We start from the raw sequence: 19,055 nt of genomic DNA on the forward strand, positions 1-19,055 counted from the left end.
GTTACAGTTTAACCTACTGTTTATAGTAAATTAGGAGCCTGGGGTAAGGTATAGTTAAAAGTATGTCAACTGCACCTTCATCCAGTGGTGTTGTAACCCCTCTGTGATTCAGCTGTGTAATACAAACTACTGTAAGGTCACTTGAGTAAACATGGAAGTACAACTTTGAGCAAGGGTAAAGCTCTTCCACTGGAAGGGAAGCTACAGGGCTCTGCTGGAGTCTTCAGTAAGAAAATCAAGAAGAAATCACTCCTGTGTACTGCTAAATGAGAATGCAGCATGCTACATTAGCCAGCTGACAAACCACTGGAGCCACACACTCCCTGAAGTCAACTAAACTGTTTTCCTGTAAACACTGCACAGTCCCTAAGGCATGAAAAACACAGGCTGTTAAACCAGTACCACCTGCCACATAGAATAAGAGACAACTCTTAACAAGTATCACACTTAAGTAACATTTATTTTAACAGAGTAGATGGTCCAAGTTAAAAAGTACTCATGCAGTCGAGGGGCAGGGTGGCTGTAAGGAACTGTTCCCCAGTTTGTGCTATGTGTGAGCACTTCCACTGAAGTGAAAGTAAGGCAGAACCAAGATTCAGCAAGGTACAGGCACTTTGTTCCCAGTTCAAGCAGGGAAAAAAAAAGCCTACATCAGGTCCTGGTTGTCCCCCCACCCCAAAAAAAGCCTCGTGTTTGTTAAACAAAATTTTGTAAAAAATAGAAAAAACCCAAGATACAGAAAGTTGGTGCTCCCTAACCATACACTACTAGTTTACGTCATCATATGTAAGACCAGAAGTATAACAAATCATAAATCAAAGCTTACTATTAACAAGTGTTCAGTTACCTGGGGTATTTAGCGATATGTATAATACCAAGTATTTCACAGCAGTACAGTAACAGTCTAACTTGGTATTGCCAACCGTGCCCAACAGCTTGTCTGACTGTGCCGTTAAACAATTGCTTGTAGGAAGTAACATTGGAAAGGTATTTTAGATTCCATGTTACCTGGTTACATAAAACAGTGATTTACAAAAAACTCAATATACCAAACAATATTCTAAATAAATAGTTCATCTTCGTGACTATATACAGAGTCCCCATTACGTTAGTTATCCAAGAACGGCATGTCTGTGTCCATGGGTGCCGGTGCAAGTTCACATAGATAGAACAGTGTGGCCTCGCTTGCTTCTGCCTCCGTCAGTGGCTCCAGCCGCACCAGTTTGCTCTGGGTGGGCTCAGGATCGAGGCTGCTCTCCAGGAGCTCGTCCACTTCCAGGGGTTTGTCGACACAGGAAGGAGTTTCAGCTGCGGAGCTCCCGCTCTCCACAGCGGAGCCTGGGTTCCCATCGAGGAATGCAAGGAGTGGAAACGCAGTGTACTGTATGAGCTGCTTATCTAAGGGGGAAAAAAATTCCAAAACCATTATCAGTTCATATGCCTTTTCATGTGCAGAAGGAAAAAACCAAAATCCAACCCACAGAATTTATCTGAAGAATAATTAACAGAAAACATTTTACATGTTTGTTTTCAGTGAGTGATTAAAAGAATTGTTACATCCATGTATAACACTATTTGTTTTCAAATTCTCCTGCAAAAGTATCAGTTTCTCTGCACTTTGTGCAGTGCCAAAAGCCTAAAAAGCAAATATAGTAAGTATTTTGTTTTGGTTATTCACTTATCAGCATGACACAAAACCAGACAAAGACCAAAAAACCAAGATGGCTTTTAGAACAATGCTTGTTCAACTGTTAAAACTGTTTCAACAAAACACAACTAACCTGATTTGGGCCTAGAAACTTGTGTTTCCTGTGAAGCCGCTGCACCAGCATTATTCTTGGTGGTTTCTATTCCCTTTGCCTCCATCTGATAACGAAAGCAGAATCTTAAACCACATGTTTAAAAGCAATTTTCCAAGGCCACTAGAAAACAGCTGACCAACTATTAAAAAAGTCAAGTTTTCACTTGAGCAGGGATGCAGTGGTGTCAGTAACCTATACTAACAGACCCTGGCAGAGAAAACATGAAATGGGAACACAGGCTCACTCAGGCAAGAACCAAAACTAATGCTCATAAATGAGTAGGACAAACTCAAAGGAGCTAGATCTTTGCTTTACTGCTTATTCTTGTGTTTCTTTTCCCACCAGACAACACAGATGAAACCATTCTGGCCAAGTGTCTACATGTTTGCAACTGTTAAAATCTTAGAAGATACAGAAGTCAAGGGACTGGTACAATGCAGGGGTACTGGCCTCAAGGTAATACGAGTTTTAAAGAACATTATTAATTAGTGTGCTTTTCCCTTTTTTATTTAAAACCTAACAAACAGAACGAATTCAGCTGCAGCCTTCCTATTCTCATGGAAGTCTTGAAAGCCAGAGCATGACAAAAGTGATATTATACCAGCAAAGAAAACAGTAAAAGATGAATAAAGGTTGCATCTCACAGTACTGTGTACATTGAGCAATGGATTTAAGACTTACTTTGGTATTAGTGATATGATCTGTGGGATTCATCTGCACGGAGCTTGTAAAAAGCTGAATAAGACAAAACACATCAAGTTTTAGGTACCTTGATGTTGCCATTAAGAATACAAGAACATCACATCTGAATGTGTGAGAGTAATACTTGTACTTAATGTTTTCAGGCTCTATCAGGATTAGGGTTTATTTACAGGTAGTTACGGCTTTTGTGAAGAAAACCTAGCTTTGGAGTGCAATGGTTTGGAATTCTGCAAACCTCAGTCACAAAGGTAACTACTATATTGCATCTACCTTAGATTAACATGGTTTGCTGCAGTCTTAAAATACCAACTCCTTCCTATGTTGCTGCGTGGAGAATTCTGTGAATAGTAAGGAAGAACACACCCTGACCAAGTTCGCAAGTGACACCAAACTGGAAGGCGTCCTCCATCCGTGGGAGAGCAGAGCTGCTGTTAAGAGGAATTTCAGCAAAGTGCGAGAGGGGCCAGCAGGCACTCCATTGGGGTCAGCCGCCAGACTCATTCAGGACACAGTAAGCCCATGCAGTGGCCCAGGTTTGGGAACAAACAGACAAGGAGCAGCTCCTGAGAGGGGACCTGGGAGTTGTGGTAGACAGCACCCTACCATGAGCCAGCAGCACAGCCTTGCTGCAGGGAGGCATGCTCTGCTACAGGCAAAGCACAGCCAGGTCACTGGAAGCAGTTACTTCTCTCTGCACAGCACCTGAGGGCACTTGTTGGAAGAGTGTCCAGTTTTAGGCTTCCCAGTACAAGAGTTTTCCAACTAGAGGGCATCCAGAGGGCCACAGACATTTGGAGGTTATGACATACAAGAGGCTGAGGGAGCCTGGCTGATCTTGTCTGGAGAGAGCAGGCAAGGGGGGATACCTGCACTCTTCCAGGGCTTCTGAAGAGGTGTTACACAGAAGACAAACTCCACACAGGTGGACAGAGGACAAGAGGCAAGAACTACAAGCTGCAGCAGGGAAAACTGACTGACATAAGGAAATACTTCACAAAGAAGAGTCAAGCACTGGAACAGGCCTGTGGGATCTCCCATCTCTGCAGATTTCAGATTTTGAGTCAACAAGGTCCTGAGCAACATGAGCAGACTTTCGAGTGGGCCCTGCTTTGAGCAAGGAGGCTGGGCTAGATGCCATGCACGGGTCCCTTCTGACCTAGACCATTCTACTTGACATAAATCTAAAGAGAAATTGAGAACATATACGTACTCCTAAGAAATCACCTGAAATGGCAGAGAAGCTTGTAAAATAAATGCCAAGAACCTTTTTAACTCCAGTTCACTGAGAAGGCCACAGATGATGTGCTGGGCTATTTCAAAGGAAAAGTATTCATCTAACTGGGGCCTGAGTTCATGTAGCAACAAATACAAGCATTATTTCATGAAGCAGTTCATTCTTCAATCAAAAACTTAAGCATTTGCTTGAGCAGTGGTGTTGCACTAATTATACCAGTGCCTCAGAAACACATTCACAAATTCGTAACTTCCCTTTTTTAAAAGAAAGAAAAAAAAACCCTGTTGTGTTTGAAATCCATTTTAAACAGGAGCAACCCACCCAAACATTTTCTGCAGTGTATTACCAAAATACTTAAACAGTGACAATTACATCGACCAGGAGATCTGGATCTATGCTGAACTGTCGTCCAGATAACATAGCTTGGAAGTCCTCTAAACTGCAGTCGATACTGTCAAGATAATCCAGAAGTTCAACTCTAGAAGACAAACAATATTTTATTGCTGCATCTCTTAACAAAAGGAAGAGAAATCCAGAATTAAACTTTACACACATGTACTACATGTATCTAAAAAACTTTTAGCCTCTTTGGAGTAGAACTCAAGTAAATCAGATAGATGCTCCAAAGCAGGTATCACATCAACATAACACTATGACATGACACTAGCAGAGATGTGATTCTTGCATCCAGGTGGTGAGTCCCATCCACCTGTAAGAGCTACACAGCTAAATCCTAACACTTTAAACAATGATACCTATAACATTAACACAGTCAGATTATGCACCCCGACTCACTTGCTTCACGATGAAAATCAGAGTCCCATCTTAAAACAGAAGGATCTTTAGAAACTGGCTGGAATAAAGGTGACCTGTAAGTTCTCAATAGAAACTACTATTCGGTTCTTTTTACTTCGGTCAAACAGTCAGTTCCAGTAATTGAAAAAAACAGAAGACCAGGCTACTCACTTTCCAAGAAGATTTATATTCTGTGAAATTACTCCATTCTCACTGAGTATGGAATCCATCATTGAGACTGGATCTTCTGCAGTTAAAGTTGACTGGTTATTCAGCTGTACAGCACTTGACATGAGCGGGCTTGTACTGTCACTGACAGGGCTGAGCAGATCATTACCTGGGACAGCAACTGATTCGGTGCTTTTATCACCTTGAATTACAGGGGCGTATTCTTCCTCGTTATCATCTTCCACAATTACAATATCGGGAGAATGACTACAGCTATAATATGAGACAAATGAATTAAACCATTTCATACACTCATTTAAATTGGTACTATTCCACAGGTTTAGTTACTTCTCACTTCAGTCAAGCTGCTATAAGGAAACAAACCTTCCTACTGCTTTTTAATATGAAACACAGCAAGATACTCTAAATATCTATTTTCTGTTGATATCGTGTCATAATGTTCAATACAATTAATGCTAGCAAACACTGTTGTGGTAGATCACAATAATAACTACTAAAAATGTACAGAAACACTGATTTTTTTTACATTAGAGCAACTAATTTTTGACATTAGAATAACCGAAAGCTTGCATATAAATGTGAAGTATGTATGAAGTGGACCAAGGCATATGAAGCCATCAAACTCGACAGACAATATATATTTTGCATCTTTCCTATTGAAAATAATCAACTCTGGGGTATCCATAACATAATCTCAGTCAACACTGCTGTAGTTAATTAACATTGTTATGTATACCAGGAAGGCAACCTAAAACCCAAGAAAGAGTCTCAAATAATTTGATTTCATCCGTATTCTAGTTTTCTTAACCCTTAAGTAGCACCCTCTCTATCACAGTCTTATCTTCGTCTCTTCCACCAGAGAATGCATTCCCACACTTCAGCTGAACAAGAACAATGGTACTAGTTCCAAGTGTAAGCTAGAAATAAGTTTTATTCCCTGGCACATAATACAGGCACCGTCATTGCAATGCAACTCAGGAAGAGAGTTGCATCTCAATCCCTGGACCACGTTTCAACTGCTCATAGCTGAAAGATCAACTACTTCTATAGTACTACGTACAGACAGGAAGGAACGCAGTCACAAACACTTAGGACTGAAAAAAAACCCCTGAAATTAGCTGGCTTCATGAAGTTCAAAGACCAAACCAACACCTGACACATGCAAATTATTCTCCATAAAAATCTAAAATTAAGGGAAGTCATTCCTGTCTATACTATAACCAAAACTAAGACATCATCACCCACGTTGTCTTTGGACACGTAGTATTTTTACCAAGACTGCAGTAACAGTTCATATGCTTCTCACTAATCTCTATCCTCCACACGTTAAAAACTCTTGACAGCCAATTAACTATTTGGAACAAATCCAGACATCAATAAATCAGAACCTAGTATGAAATCACAGATGAAGCTTCTATAAGTGCAGGACTACTGAATAATTCTGACCACCTCATTAAAAAAAAGTTATCTAACACATCTGAATTACTGCGTATTATACAACACTTGAAAGCCAATTATCTATATACGCTTCTAGAGACTTCTTACTTGGAAGAATCCGAAGTGGTATCTTCATTTGCTTCTGGTGTAATGGGAAGATTTTCTTCATCACCCATGGGATTTTCTTCATCACCCACATCCTCAGTGACATCATAAATAATGATGTCATCTGAAATCTGTTCCCTTTGTTTTAAGCCCTCATTTCTGTTGAGCGGTACCTGAGAATTATTTTGAAAAGTCAGGGGACAGAAGGACAATGAGCTTCAACATTCTGACAGTTACCATTGTACCTTATAATGCTTCAATTCTAAAGAGGTGTAAGAGCTTTCCTACACCTTAGAGATCACAAGCTGTTTATATCTATCTACATTTAGTAGAAAAAATTTACAAATAAATGCTCAAGCTGGATAGTAGCAGCTACAGAAAAAAAATGTTTGGCAAATACTACAGCACAGAAATAAAAATACACTAGCACTGTCAGCAAAAACAACAAAAAAGCTGTGACACCAGGACTACACAAGAGCTATAAATATTAAAAGAGCGACTGCCCTTTGTATAGTACTTTGTTATAAAGCTATTAATTCTAGTACTGTGCTACAGCACTCATTCTAATGCTTTCCCCACCATTATTTGGACAGCAGAAGATAACTTTCAGTGGTGTGACACATGCAAATGGCACAGGAACTTGACATGGTTTTGCTGGGTTAAATGCTGCCTTGCAGAGCAACGTGCTGGATCCTTGTCCTTGTACAGGGCTAGGGGCGCCTAACTCCCAGAGATAACAACACAACATACATGTGCTATTTCTAACAGCACTAATATTAAAAGCAAACTACTTTCAGTAGAATCACATCAAGCTGTATTTTATACACAAGTAACTGGCTTATACATGCTTATATTGAAAAGTGAATGGTGATTATCAACACACTTGGCTTCTGAAGGGAACACGTGGCATATCACTTCTCAAAGTTGACAGCTCTCAGTGCACAGCTATGTTTTATTCCCTGTAAGACCATCTGCTCGATCTGTCTGACCCCTCTGTCCTGCCCGCCCCCAACTTCCTTCATCATAAACAAAGAGTACATATAAAAGAAAACTTACATGGTGGTTACTGTCAGCTGGTTCTTTCACAATCTGCTGAAATACATTTGACTTTGTAGGCCCATTAGTGTTCAGAAGTAAAGGCCTAAATCAGAAAGAGTAAAGGAAGAAAGCCATCTTAAAACGTGAGTCTTTGGTTTTAGTCAGGAAAACATGTCAGTATACTGACCGGACAGCAAGTTTTCAAGCCCATATTTACCTCTTGCGTTTTAGGCTCACTAGTTGGTTATTCTGCACCAAGGTAACAATAAACTGTACAATCTGTAAGGGAAAGAACACTACTGTTAATCACCCTACTCTGTAATGGTTTCTCTCAGAGTACCAAGACATCTCATAGGTAGCTTTGCCCTCGCTCTTTTTCTTGTAGTGAAATGTCTCTTTAATAGAAACAAGAGAGTGGTGTATGGTGAATAAATCTTTGTGCAACAAACATTCAGTTTATTTCACTACATAAGCAGAAGACAAGGCACAGTATTCCTAGTTCAGAAGCACTCCCTCACTCATTCACATATGACACTCAAATGAAGCCTTACCTTCCGAATAACCTGCTGCTGTTGCAAGTGTTTTGCTCTCAGTTCTGCCACTTCTCTCCAAAGGGATTCATTCTCTCTGTTGAAAATGAAGATTTAAAAGTCAAACTAAAACTAAGTTTTAATGTATTTACATTAATAACTTTTGATAAAGATTACTTGGCTTCACTAAAGCTCTTGGAATGTGTTTTTAGATGGGGAGGGAGGGGGAAAGTCACACAGGCAGCAGCCTTGGCAAATAATTACAAGACCCAAACACAACAAATAGCCTGCAGAGAATTTCCAGCCTCCTTAAAAAAAAAAATAACCCAGATTTTCCAGTATTTATCATACAGCATTTAAAAATTAACTACTTTGTTTCCTTTCCTGTAACAAAGTTATTTTCTCCTCTCCCTTCTAGTAATTAAATCCTAAGGAATTAAAAAAATAATAATCAAGAAATAATAATCAAGCATACAACTGGTTTCTGGCAGCAGCAAATGACCAAATGGCATAAGAATGCAGTTTCCTCTTGCCACCATAAAAAAAGTTATTGATCTGTATCAAGCCTGTCCCACCTCCCTCACACACTTCTCGCTAGATGCAAGCCACCTGTCAGCAACTGTATATCCACCTTGAAAGAATCTTCACAGAACAAGCTCTGAAGTCATGCATGCAGCTGTAGGTCATTCTAATAGCTGCCTCTATTAGCTCCAGTAAAGGGGCATGTTGGATGCTAAAAAATAATAGCAGCACAGCAGAGATAGCATGCCATTTTATAAACACTGGTTGTTCCAGTACTCACAGGAGTCCAGTTACTGCAGCAGTACAAAAACTGCTGTAAAGCAGCCCTTGCCATCGTATCCATGAACCCTGTTGTTTCCAACAGCATAAAGCATGCTGAGAGGCAGATAATGACTGCTGAAATCTTCCCTGAATAAGGGAAGACAACATACCACCCTCCTCTCTTTTACAGTTTAGCTTTCAACACATATATGCCAAAAAAAGGAGGAAAATCTCTCTGCTGGTGTTTGGGTTTTTAAGAAACTTTAAGCTAAGTTTTCAGAAATGGTTGTTTATATGCAGCGTGATGAAGCTTATTACTTACTGCTTCAACTACTCCTATGTCCAACATACAATTTATGAGTACAGTTACATCACAAATTTAACAACTGAGGTCAGTGATTCTGAACTTTCTCCACTTTCTCACTAGGTTTATTAACATGTTTTGTAGGACTAGGTCTTCTGATCTAGCTCCAGTTTCTACCACAATCACTTTAAACTGATGAGACAACAATATGAATGTCAAAAGACCAACCATTCTATCTTCTCGTTTCTACAAACTGTCAGGTCATTAGCAATTGGACATCATTTCAGCCAGTGAGCCCTGCTCTGGAAGACCTGATGGCCTTCTGGGGTTCCTTCCAACCCAAACTTATCTATGATTTGAAAAGAATGAGTATGAACATTTTTACTCCGGACTGGCCAGATTCTAATAAAGACTGTTCTTAGACAATGTAACTTTTCCTCTGAATCTTCTACCACTCAAGTAATTAGAACTGAAGACGAGAAATGACAGCGTTTACTTTTTAGAACTTGAACTAATCAGTGACCTCTGCCACAGAGGTACACAATAATTTATTCTCAATAATTCTCAACGTAAGTTAAGGAGTCCTGAGACAGAGTTACTGTTGAGGTGCTGGGACTTACAGTGCATGAGCATATGCTCATATACCTTGCCTGTATCTACATACTCCAAAGGATTAAGAAATTTGCGACACCCACCTCTCTCACTGCTGAGAATAAACTTTAATTACTAAATAGGTAATAAGGCAATTCTAAAAATACTCTATTTACATTTGCATTTCAGCTTCTGTACCCCTGTTGCCAAGGTAACTAATGAACTTCCAAATTAGATTTTTAAACAGATTTTCACAGGCATTAACTCTTCTGCAATTTTTAGCAGTGGAGGAATTAAAACAACAGGGAAATAAAAAGCAATGAGCAAAGACATTAACTGTAGTTAGGAAAGTATTGTAAGTAATTTGCATAAACCAAACTGCCTCAAACTAAACACAGTAACTATTTCAAATTGAAGATGTAAACCACCATACTTTACGCTAAGAGCCAAGCTGAATATTCAGCTTCAGCAGCATTACAGAACTATTATTAACGGTATTATTTAATTGCACACTACTAGACAGTTCTTCAAACACTGACACTGCCTATTACTTTCAGCCATATCAGAATATTCAATTTCTGATGCAATTTTTTAATTGAAATTTGTTTCCTAAAGCAATATTTAAAGTTGGGCAGTAAGAAATTGAGATACACCTACAATTAGGTCTTTGCTGATACTGATTATCAGAATTACTCAATTTCAGGTATCAGTTGCAGATGGAGCAACTTACCTCTTCAAAGCAGATAACCGAGATTCGATAGTCTCTTGTTTAATTTGCACCTTTTGAGCACTGCTTATTATTTTGGAGAGATCTTCCTGACGTATCTTGTTTTCTTCAGGTCTCGAAGAAGAAACCTTTAAAAGATTAGAATCCAGAAACAACACCTTCCTTTACCCATTGTTAACTATTATTTTCTTTTGGTAATCAGGTATATTTCTTTCTAGCGTTGATAAACTATGCATTTAAGTTAATAATAAACAAAGCATCAAATAAAAACCCACAGAAACTCCTTCTTACAGCTGTCGCCACATTAGCTTCAGTTGTTACAAAAATTCGTGTACATTCAGATTTTTCAGGCATTCTCTGAAGTGCTCTACTTCATCATAATGTTTTCACAACAACCCAGTGCTAGTAAGTATATCCCTTTGTTCTGGTTTTGGCTGGGACAGAGTTAATTTTCTTCATGGTAGCTGGTATAGGGCTGTGTTTTAGATTTGTGTTGAAAAGAATGTTGATAACACAGGGATGTTTTTGTTATTGCTGAGCCCTGCTTACACAGACCCAAGGACTTTTCTGCTTCTCACCCAACCCACCAGCAAGAAGGCATGGGGTGCACAAGAAGCTGGGAGAGGACACAGCCGGGACAGCTGACCCAAGGGATATTCCATACCATATGATGTCATGCTCAGTGTATAAAGCTGAGGGAAGAAGGAAGGGGCAGACATTCAGAGTGATAGCGTTTGTCTTCCCAAGTAACTGTTAGGCATTATGGAGCTCTGCCTTCCTGGGGATGGCTGGACACCTGCCTGCCAATGAGGAGGGGGGAATGAATTCCTTGTTTTGCTTTGCTTGTGTGTACGGCTTTTGCTTTACCTATTAAACTGTCTATCTCAACCCATGAGTTTTCTCACTTTTAGTCTTCCAACTCTTTCCCCCATCCTGACAGGGGGGATGAGCAAGTGGCTGGGTGGTACTTAGTTGCCAGCTGGGGTTAAACCATGATACCCTTTCACTACAGTTTAACTTGCCAGATTTCTATTTGGTATCTATATTCACCTGACTTACCAAAACAGTAGAGCACATTTCAGAATCACATTTAGAAGCATAACAAACATGTTTATAGGTTTCCCCCATTCTCTTTGGTGAAAAGTTTAATGCTTACAGTAGCTTTGTTCTGAAACAAGCTATATAAACAAGCAGATTGTTATATTATGGATGGTATAGTCAAAGCATGCTCTGCACTTCTTCTAATACCCATTTGCAAAATGTCATATTTGCATAACTCGCTCATTTTTGCCACCTGTAAAACTTACTATAATGACAGCAAAGAAGGTTCGGCGAAGGAACCTAATCAAATCCCCCAAAATATCTTCAAACAAGTCAAGATAAATATGTCAGCAGTGCGGTTTGCTTCTCCTAACTCCAAACTTACTTGCAGTCACAATCCTGCAATTAAATTTTACATGAACTTTGCTACTGATTTGTACTTACTCGTACAGGTTTTCCACATACTGAGTTTTCACTAACCTTCCTTTTAATGTGTTCCAACAAGTCCTCCCGGCCCTGCTTAAAATATGGGTGCTGAAACTCTACTGGACCATCTCGCTCCAGTTTGACAATCCCAGAATCAACATGGACAACTTTACGGAAGCCATCTTTAAAAAAAGACAAAGGAAAAAAAACCAACAACAACAACCTCTTAAAACCCACATGAAGAAATTCAAACTATGCTGTCCCAACTATCCTGTTACCTGTTTTGAGGCTGTGACAGTATCTCAGTGGCCACTGCTCAAAGGAAACTGTCTACAACTAAACATGTACAGGATCTACAACTATGCTAGAAAGCAAAACCCCCAAGAACTTACACATGTTTAACTGTCTGACAAAGCTTGCCATGTTGTTGTGCTTGAAGTACTTGGGAAGAATCTCTTTTGCGAATCTCTGTTCATCCAACACCAAGAAACTCTGGCCATTCTAAAATGAGAGAGACACGTTAAGCTACTTAAAGACCATTGCAGAAAACATGCTGGACTTTTAGAATTAATCATCAGATAGGAATGTTTCCTTTGTGCATGCAGTACGTAACTGATCTGCTTGCCTACAATTTTCCACAACAAAAAGTGTATAAACTCTGCAGTTGCAAAGCAACAGGGTATTACCAGTTTACATCGCTATCCATATCTGAAGGGGAACATCTCTGTTATTACACATTGCTTCCTCAAGAAGATTAATTAATTGTTTACCAATAGTTACCACAGTTTCACTGCAGGACAACACTATCAATTTTGCATGTAGCTTCACAGTCTTAGGAAGGAATCTAACAAAGAGACTGTGCAAGGAAAAACCACCAACCACTAGCTTAAAGCCCCTTCTGCTTTTCAGTATAGAAGCACAGTTTGATAGAATTTGTAGAGCAGAGGGAGCTGTCAAAGAGCTGAGGGTGTCCACTGGGTTCTGGGGTTACCAAAAAGGTAACCACCCAAAGCAACATCCGCCTACTCCTGGGATGCCAGTTGTGAGGGACGACTGATCTTTTATTTCATCCACAGGCTCTGACTAAAATAGAAGGCTCAGCCATTTGTTCTTCAATGACTGTGCTCCATTAACTAAAGGACAAATAACTGGAAGACTCCAAATTAGCTATTTAATAATGGTTCAGGTTTCCTCTGTATATCCACAGCACTCTCGCCCTGCATTTAATGAGAAGCCTGTCATCTTCAACATACATCAACACTAACACTGCATCTTCTTAGAAGCCCTTTAGTTCAACAAGTCACATTTGTTTCTTACCCCCAAATGCCAGCAGTTCTACGGTCCCAAGAAGATTATAAAGAATCAACCATGAGACCATGTAAGATGCCTGCCCAAGAGCTTGTTTCTGACAAACCAGCAAGGATCGCCATGAAACAAAATTTATAAACGGCTTACCACGGGATGAGTTAGAAGCTTAAGACCAAGAGGAGAGCAGGAAGACAAGAACTCCGCAGTAATACCTACCTGTCTCCTCCTGAGAAACAGTCAGTGGAAGGGAAAGGGGAAACAAAAGGAAGGACAGGTACAGACCGTTTTAGCCCATGCATTAACGACCCCCCCATCTGAAGGTACTCGAACAAGCAGCACTACAGTGACCTGTGACACCAACAGACAGCTTTCATGCAGCAAGCCTAGAAAGACCTAGCACAGAAAAATCTGGGAAACACATCTACTAGCTCCTGTTGCCCCATCAGTTGTTTACAGCAAATCTGTACCAACATTAAGACTTTTTACATAAGACATTAAGACTTGCAGTCACTGAAGCATTACCACCTAAATACCTTCAAGTTCTAGTGTTACTGACTGCAGCGTACAGCCATCTTCCAAGTACTTCATTTGGTACTCCTTCTACATGTTTTCATGGACAACACGTATTTGTGGCAGGGATAGCTATACAAGGAGACAAAATCTGGCTGTTCGGTTTCAGATGGCGTTTATCCTTACAGTGTTAAGGATATGGCTTCGTATGGGAGGAAAGTGAAATATTATGGTAACCGTACTCTTCCTTCCCTGATACGTTTGGTATACTTTTTGCACCCCACAATACTGACATAGCATATTTTTAAAAGATGTCACCACTTGTGTACCAAGTGATCCAAATATCTCCCCACCAAAAAATCTGCTGGATGACAATAACATCAACTGTGATTATTGCATCTTCCTTCAGCCTTGCAGAATATAAAACAATTGGTATTTATTTTTAATTAAGAAAATAACACAAGGATACCTAATAGCCTTGATGTGTGTAGTTGAGATAAAACAGTGGATTTGTAAAGTCTCCAATAAGAGTGCAAGGTGGCAAAAATAGCACTTCTTAAGCTAGACAACATCTGAATCTTCATACAGTCCTTAGCATCTCTCTTCCAGAAAGAAAATTAGGAGGAAGAGCTTCTCTAATCTACCAAGTCTATCTGCCTCCTTCTTCAGGAAGTTTCGGCTGAAGCTACTGTATCTCATTCTCAATAAAATGCTTAAGGTGACATTTTATCACTGCTTGAGTGTTTAAAATAAATTCAGCTGAGACCTGCCGTCTCAACGTTACTTGGAAATACTGATACAGTCTGAGAACAGGACTTTTTATATAAATTATTTTAAAAACATCTACAATATAGAGAAAACAAGCTGTTACTAAAAAGATCTGCTTAGCATTTATTACGAGTTAATGATGCTACTGCAGCAAACTCATTACACTGTATGAAAGTGGATGCTTCCTGCCTTCCAATATGTTAAGATACCTGTAAACTCTGCTCTGATAATGCTTCTTTCTCACCTACAACAGCCTGGATGCGAACAGAAATGATTCAGGACGGAAGGCCACCCAGCTCAGGCTTTTCATTTTTTAACAAAACAATCACTGCAGATGCGTACCCTGCAGTTCAGGACAGGGGCTTCAGTGCCTGCGATGCTCAGAGGCGACACCCGTCCCCCCGCAGTCGTTGCTGATGGGGCCCCAAGTGGCTGCCTCGCGAGCGAGGCCCGCACCCCCCACCGAGCGCGGCCCGGAGGGTGCCCGCCCGGCCCGGCCACCCCCTCCCCACCGCAACAGTTGTCGCCCCACGTGGCCGCCCGCTCGCCAAGGCGCGCGGCCGCTCCCCGCCGGCCCCTGCGGGCTGACGGCCGGCCCGGGGCCCCACGGAAGCGCCGCCGCCAGCCGCTCGGTGCGGTGCGGCCGGGGCAGCCGCCCGGCGCGTTTCGAGCGCAGGCGACGCGGACGCCCCGACTCCCCATCTGCTTTCAGCCTGGAGCAGGCTGCTGTCGCACAGCCCCCGGCTCGCCAAGGGCGAGCCCTGATGTTTACGAGCCCGCCGACCCGCGGGGGAAAATCCCACCGCGCATCTGCGCTTCCCGTAGTACGGCTTAATGAAAGCTGCGCGTCCGCGCCCCGCAAACCCCGGCCGCCCCCGGATCCCTGACCTCCCCCGGGGGCTCGGGGCTCCCGCGGGAGCCCTCAGGCTGCTCAGCCGGGCCGGCAAGCAGCCCCCGCCGCAATCGACACCCCGGGAGCGGCAGGGGACGCGCCCCGCGGCTGGCACCGCCGCTCGTCCTCCCCAGGTACCCGCGGCCAGAGGACAGGCAGCGGCCGAGGGCCACCGAGGCCAACCGGCCTCCCCACAGCAGCCCCGCCCGGCCCGGGAGAACTGCGGCGGCCCGGCGGGGGGGGGGGGGGCGGCCAAGGCGGGGGGATCTCCCCCACGTCGGCCGAGGGGCGCTCGACCAGGCCAAACGGGCGTGCCCGGTTTTTCCGCGCGCTCCCCGCGCGCCGAGGCCCGCCGCTCCCCGCCCGCCGCGCAGCCCCCGCCCCGGCAGGCCCTGCCCTGGAGGCCCCGGGCGCGGCGGGAGGGACCGTCCGGCACCGCCGAGGGTGCGTGTGTGTGTGTGTGTGGGGGGGGCACCCCCCGGCGCCCCGCGCACGCGGGCGGGGCGGGCAGCCGCCGCGTGCCGCACCTGGCTCCAGGTGATGAGCTGGTTGCTGGGGGCCTCGCCCACCAGCGCCCACAGCTTGCTGAGGAAGGCCGGGACCCCCGCCCCGGCGGAGGGCGGCGGCTGGGGCTGGGGCGGCTGCGGCTGCTGCTGCTTCATTGTCGCTCGGGAGCCTCCGCCGTCTGGCCGGGGGAGGGGCGCCGGGGGAGGAGAGCCAGCCCGGCCTTCCCCCGCCCCTCCTCGCGCGCGCCTGCGCACCGGGCGCCCCCCGCATGCGCAGCGGCCCGCCGCACGTGCGCGTGCGCGCCGGACAGCCGCCTCCCCGCCCCGTCCCCCTGCGCTTTACATAACGGCAGCACGTGCGCCGCCCTCACGTGTCACAACAGCGCGGGCCCGGCCGCCCTCCCGGCACGCGGCAGGGGCGGGGCAGGCCTGAAGCGGGTGGAGGGACCAGGGCCAATGGGGACGCGCCTCTACCTCGGGGGCGGGGTCACGCTGTGGGCGGGGCACCCGCTCCCGCTGGGGCCGCGGGCCGGTGGCGGCGGCTGAGGAGCCGTGGAGCGAGGCGGCGCGGCCCCGGGAGCTCGCCGCGGCCCCGGGGGCTGGGAAGGGCCTTCCTCGGGCCTCACCGAGGGCACGCAGGGCACGGCGGGGGCTGGGCACCGCCGCATCAGGGCCGTGGCTGAGGGCATGCAGAGGCCGGCAGCAGCTGTAACGGCATCTGCCGAGATGCCCACCAGTCATCTCCCTGCCCCGTGGCCCACACTACACACACAGCAGCACTAAACACCGTGTGTTAATATCAGCTGTGTAAAATGTCAAGGAGAGTATTGGTTCCTTGTGGAATCCCTCAGCTGAAGAAAGATCACTCAGTCAGTCCCTTCCCTTCAGAAAGTACCAAACCCAAACGGTGCCCAGGGAAGTGGTAGACTCACCACCCCTGGAGATATTTAAAAAAAGGCATAAATGTGGTGCTCAGGAACATGGTTTAGTGGTGGCCTTGGCAGCCCTAGGTTAATGGTTGGACTCAATCTTCTTAAAGGTCTTTTCCAACCTAAACAATTCTACGATTCTATGTAGTGGAGAGCATGTCCAGAGCTGAAGGACCACCAAAACACAAAGCCACAGCACCGTCCCCTTCAACCTACTAAATGACTTCCATTTTGGCAAGTTACTTGCCAATGTAGGCGTAACAGGAGACTACTCATCTACCATCCTCAAGCTTTTTCATAGTTGTAATAATAAAATAAAAAAAAAAATCTCACTTTCAAGTTCCTCAGTTTCAGTTTTTCCAAAACTAGTTGAAAGAGTCACTTCTGCCAGTTCTCTCTCAGCAGTCTGATCTCTCCTGTGCCTGGGATCCAAGGGGGCAGCAGAACAGGTTGGCAAGGTCTCAGCAGCAACTTACAGGTGCAGAGAACGTGTCTTTTTAAAGACTACCCAATCCCTTGTTTTCAGAAAGATCTAGTAGAAAGCTTAAGAAATAGAGTAGTCAGCCAAAAAACATGGGCACACATAGCATATTAGATCATTAGATACAAGATCTAAGAAAAAGAACATAAAGCAACAGCAATATTAGCATATGCACAACAGAAACATCTACGCTAACTAGATAAAAAGTTGGGCAGTTCCTTAGGAGACCCCTCTCCAAGGCATGTTGTGTTTAGACTTCAGACCTACTGGCTACAGAGACTCTGAAAAGAAACCTATTTAAATCAAAAGGTTACCTCCAGGAAAATAGCTTAATGAATACTAAAATTAATTAATTTATTTCCATACCCTACCAAGTATTTTACAAAACTTAATCACAAGATGAACTGCAAATAATATACAAAACTGTTCTATGTAAATAAAAATAGTATTTTCATAACAAACTCCCATCAACTGACAGTGTTACTGATGGTTTATTTTGTGGAGACTTCTCAAAAAAGTCTCAAATAATCAAGGTCAACTTTATCTGCTTCAGTTTGCAGTGAGAATAAAGTACAACGGCACAGGAAAAAAAAGACTGAGAACCTTTAGCCTAATAGCCTGTAGGAAAATAAGTATTTCCATTTCAATCTTTGTATCACACAGCTTCTCTTTTCTAGCAGCGTTAGCAGGCTACAACAGCGTGTAACAAACTCACTGACTGGCATTCACCAGATCATTCCTCAGAGAAGTCGTCACAGTTACTAAGTTTATGGCTTAGCTTTTCAGGGTCAGTATTTGGAATGATAAAACTTAAAAGAATGATTTTTAAATTTAAGCACAAGTTTACTGCAATTATCCAAGTAATTTTTCACCCTACCAGGTTCCATTTATCTAGCTACAAATGCTAGATAAGCAGAGAGAACATGGTTGTGATTTAATCTGGACACAATATTTTTTATTTTACTTTTTTTTTTTGTTCACAACATATATTTGAAAGTAGGAATTGATTTGCAGAACTGTTGGACAATATTTCAAATTGTGCTTGTAAATGTTGAATTATTTCAAAAAGTTAAGATGCTATTCCAGTATCTTTTGCTCAGACAGAAGTAAAACCATGCACTTTTTTACACTTCACTAGTAGATGGAACATCATCTTGGTGAGAAAGACTAATGTATAACTTGATTTACAACATCTTATAGTTGAGAGAAGTCTTTTAACCTCTCTTGCTAGACCTCAGTTTTGGAAAAAAAATTTTTTTTCTGAAGCCTTAAGGCTTAAGAACTGGAAGTTATTAAATTAATACTTGGCATAAAGTGTGAGTGATGTGCAACTCAAGTAACTCTTCAATTAGTTTTTTTTATTATCTTACAAGGTCTGAGCACAGGGTAATATCTTGCCCATGTTCATAAAGCTTCCTGTTATGTTACTTTACAAGTCAGCAATTGTAGTCTTTAACCTGGGGCTATCTGACTTCCCAGTATCTTCATAATCAGTGCTATTAATCATCGTTTTCCACTCTGCAGTAAAATCTTCCTCCACTCAGCTTGTGGAAATCCGGTAATTATAAAGTCTGAGACAGGTCAAGCTATTTACATCTTTCACAATACAGTTTGCACCCTCCCCTCGCCAGTACGACTTTTTCTGCATTGTGAAATGTTGGGAATTCAGAAAGATCTCCTCCCATATCCCTCAACTAATCCCTCGAGCCCCAGCAGATGCTGTTCCTGCCTAGCCTCGTTCCCCCTCCCTGGGGTCCATGGTACGCGCCCACAGGCAGGAGTTCCAGCTAAGACACAGTGCCTGGGGACTAAGAGAGTGCTGCCAACAAGCAACATCATCTCACTTCCACCACTCTGTCTCACAGCTTTCACAGAGAGGCTATACAGGCAGCAGCACCTCAAATCTGGGCAGGAAGCCAAGAGAATAAAGCCAGATATCTGTTAATATCACTACCTG

General features: G+C 43.3%; 1 protein-coding gene across 4 annotated transcripts; it reads right to left on the reverse strand.

Annotated features, from left to right (window-relative positions):
• Nucleotides 1-441: 441 nt before the first annotated feature.
• HSF2 (heat shock transcription factor 2) lies at nt 442-15,923 on the reverse strand. Of its 4 annotated transcripts, XM_040597130.1 has the most exons (14): nt 15,710-15,923; nt 12,097-12,205; nt 11,759-11,886; nt 10,241-10,365; nt 7,854-7,929; nt 7,520-7,581; nt 7,321-7,405; nt 6,268-6,437; nt 4,871-4,974; nt 4,705-4,780; nt 4,111-4,216; nt 2,484-2,537; nt 1,782-1,866; nt 442-1,398 (listed from the first exon to the last, which is right to left on the reverse strand). In XM_040597130.1, exons 1-14 carry the CDS (start codon nt 15,842-15,844, stop codon nt 1,109-1,111), a joined length of 1,605 nt encoding a protein of 534 aa, XP_040453064.1. In that variant the 5' UTR covers nt 15,845-15,923; the 3' UTR covers nt 442-1,108. The 4 variants fall into 4 exon arrangements, with proteins under 4 accessions (XP_040453064.1, XP_040453061.1, XP_040453065.1 ...); XM_040597127.1 differs by having other exon boundaries at nt 4,705-4,974; XM_040597131.1 differs by lacking the exon at nt 15,710-15,923 and adding an exon at nt 14,535-14,738 and having other exon boundaries at nt 4,705-4,974.
• Between the last annotated feature and the right edge of the window lie 3,132 nt (nt 15,924-19,055).

This window comes from Falco naumanni, chromosome 6 (genome assembly GCF_017639655.2).
Source record: "Falco naumanni isolate bFalNau1 chromosome 6, bFalNau1.pat, whole genome shotgun sequence".
NCBI lineage: Eukaryota > Metazoa > Chordata > Aves > Falconiformes > Falconidae > Falco > Falco naumanni.

Bases quoted from the DNA above. Each gene is read 5' to 3' on its own strand.
- HSF2 (XM_040597127.1), bottom strand. From the start codon at position 15,844: ATGAAGCAGCAGCAGCCGCAGCCGCCCCAGCCCCAGCCGCCGCCCTCC. The intron at 12,206-15,709 runs GTGCGGCACGCG...CTCTCATTTTAG, and splicing joins AGCTCATCACCTGGAGCCAG to AATGGCCAGAGTTTCTTGGT. The intron at 11,887-12,096 runs GTAAGTTCTTGG...CTTTTTTTAAAG, and splicing joins TGTCAGACAGTTAAACATGT to ATGGCTTCCGTAAAGTTGTC.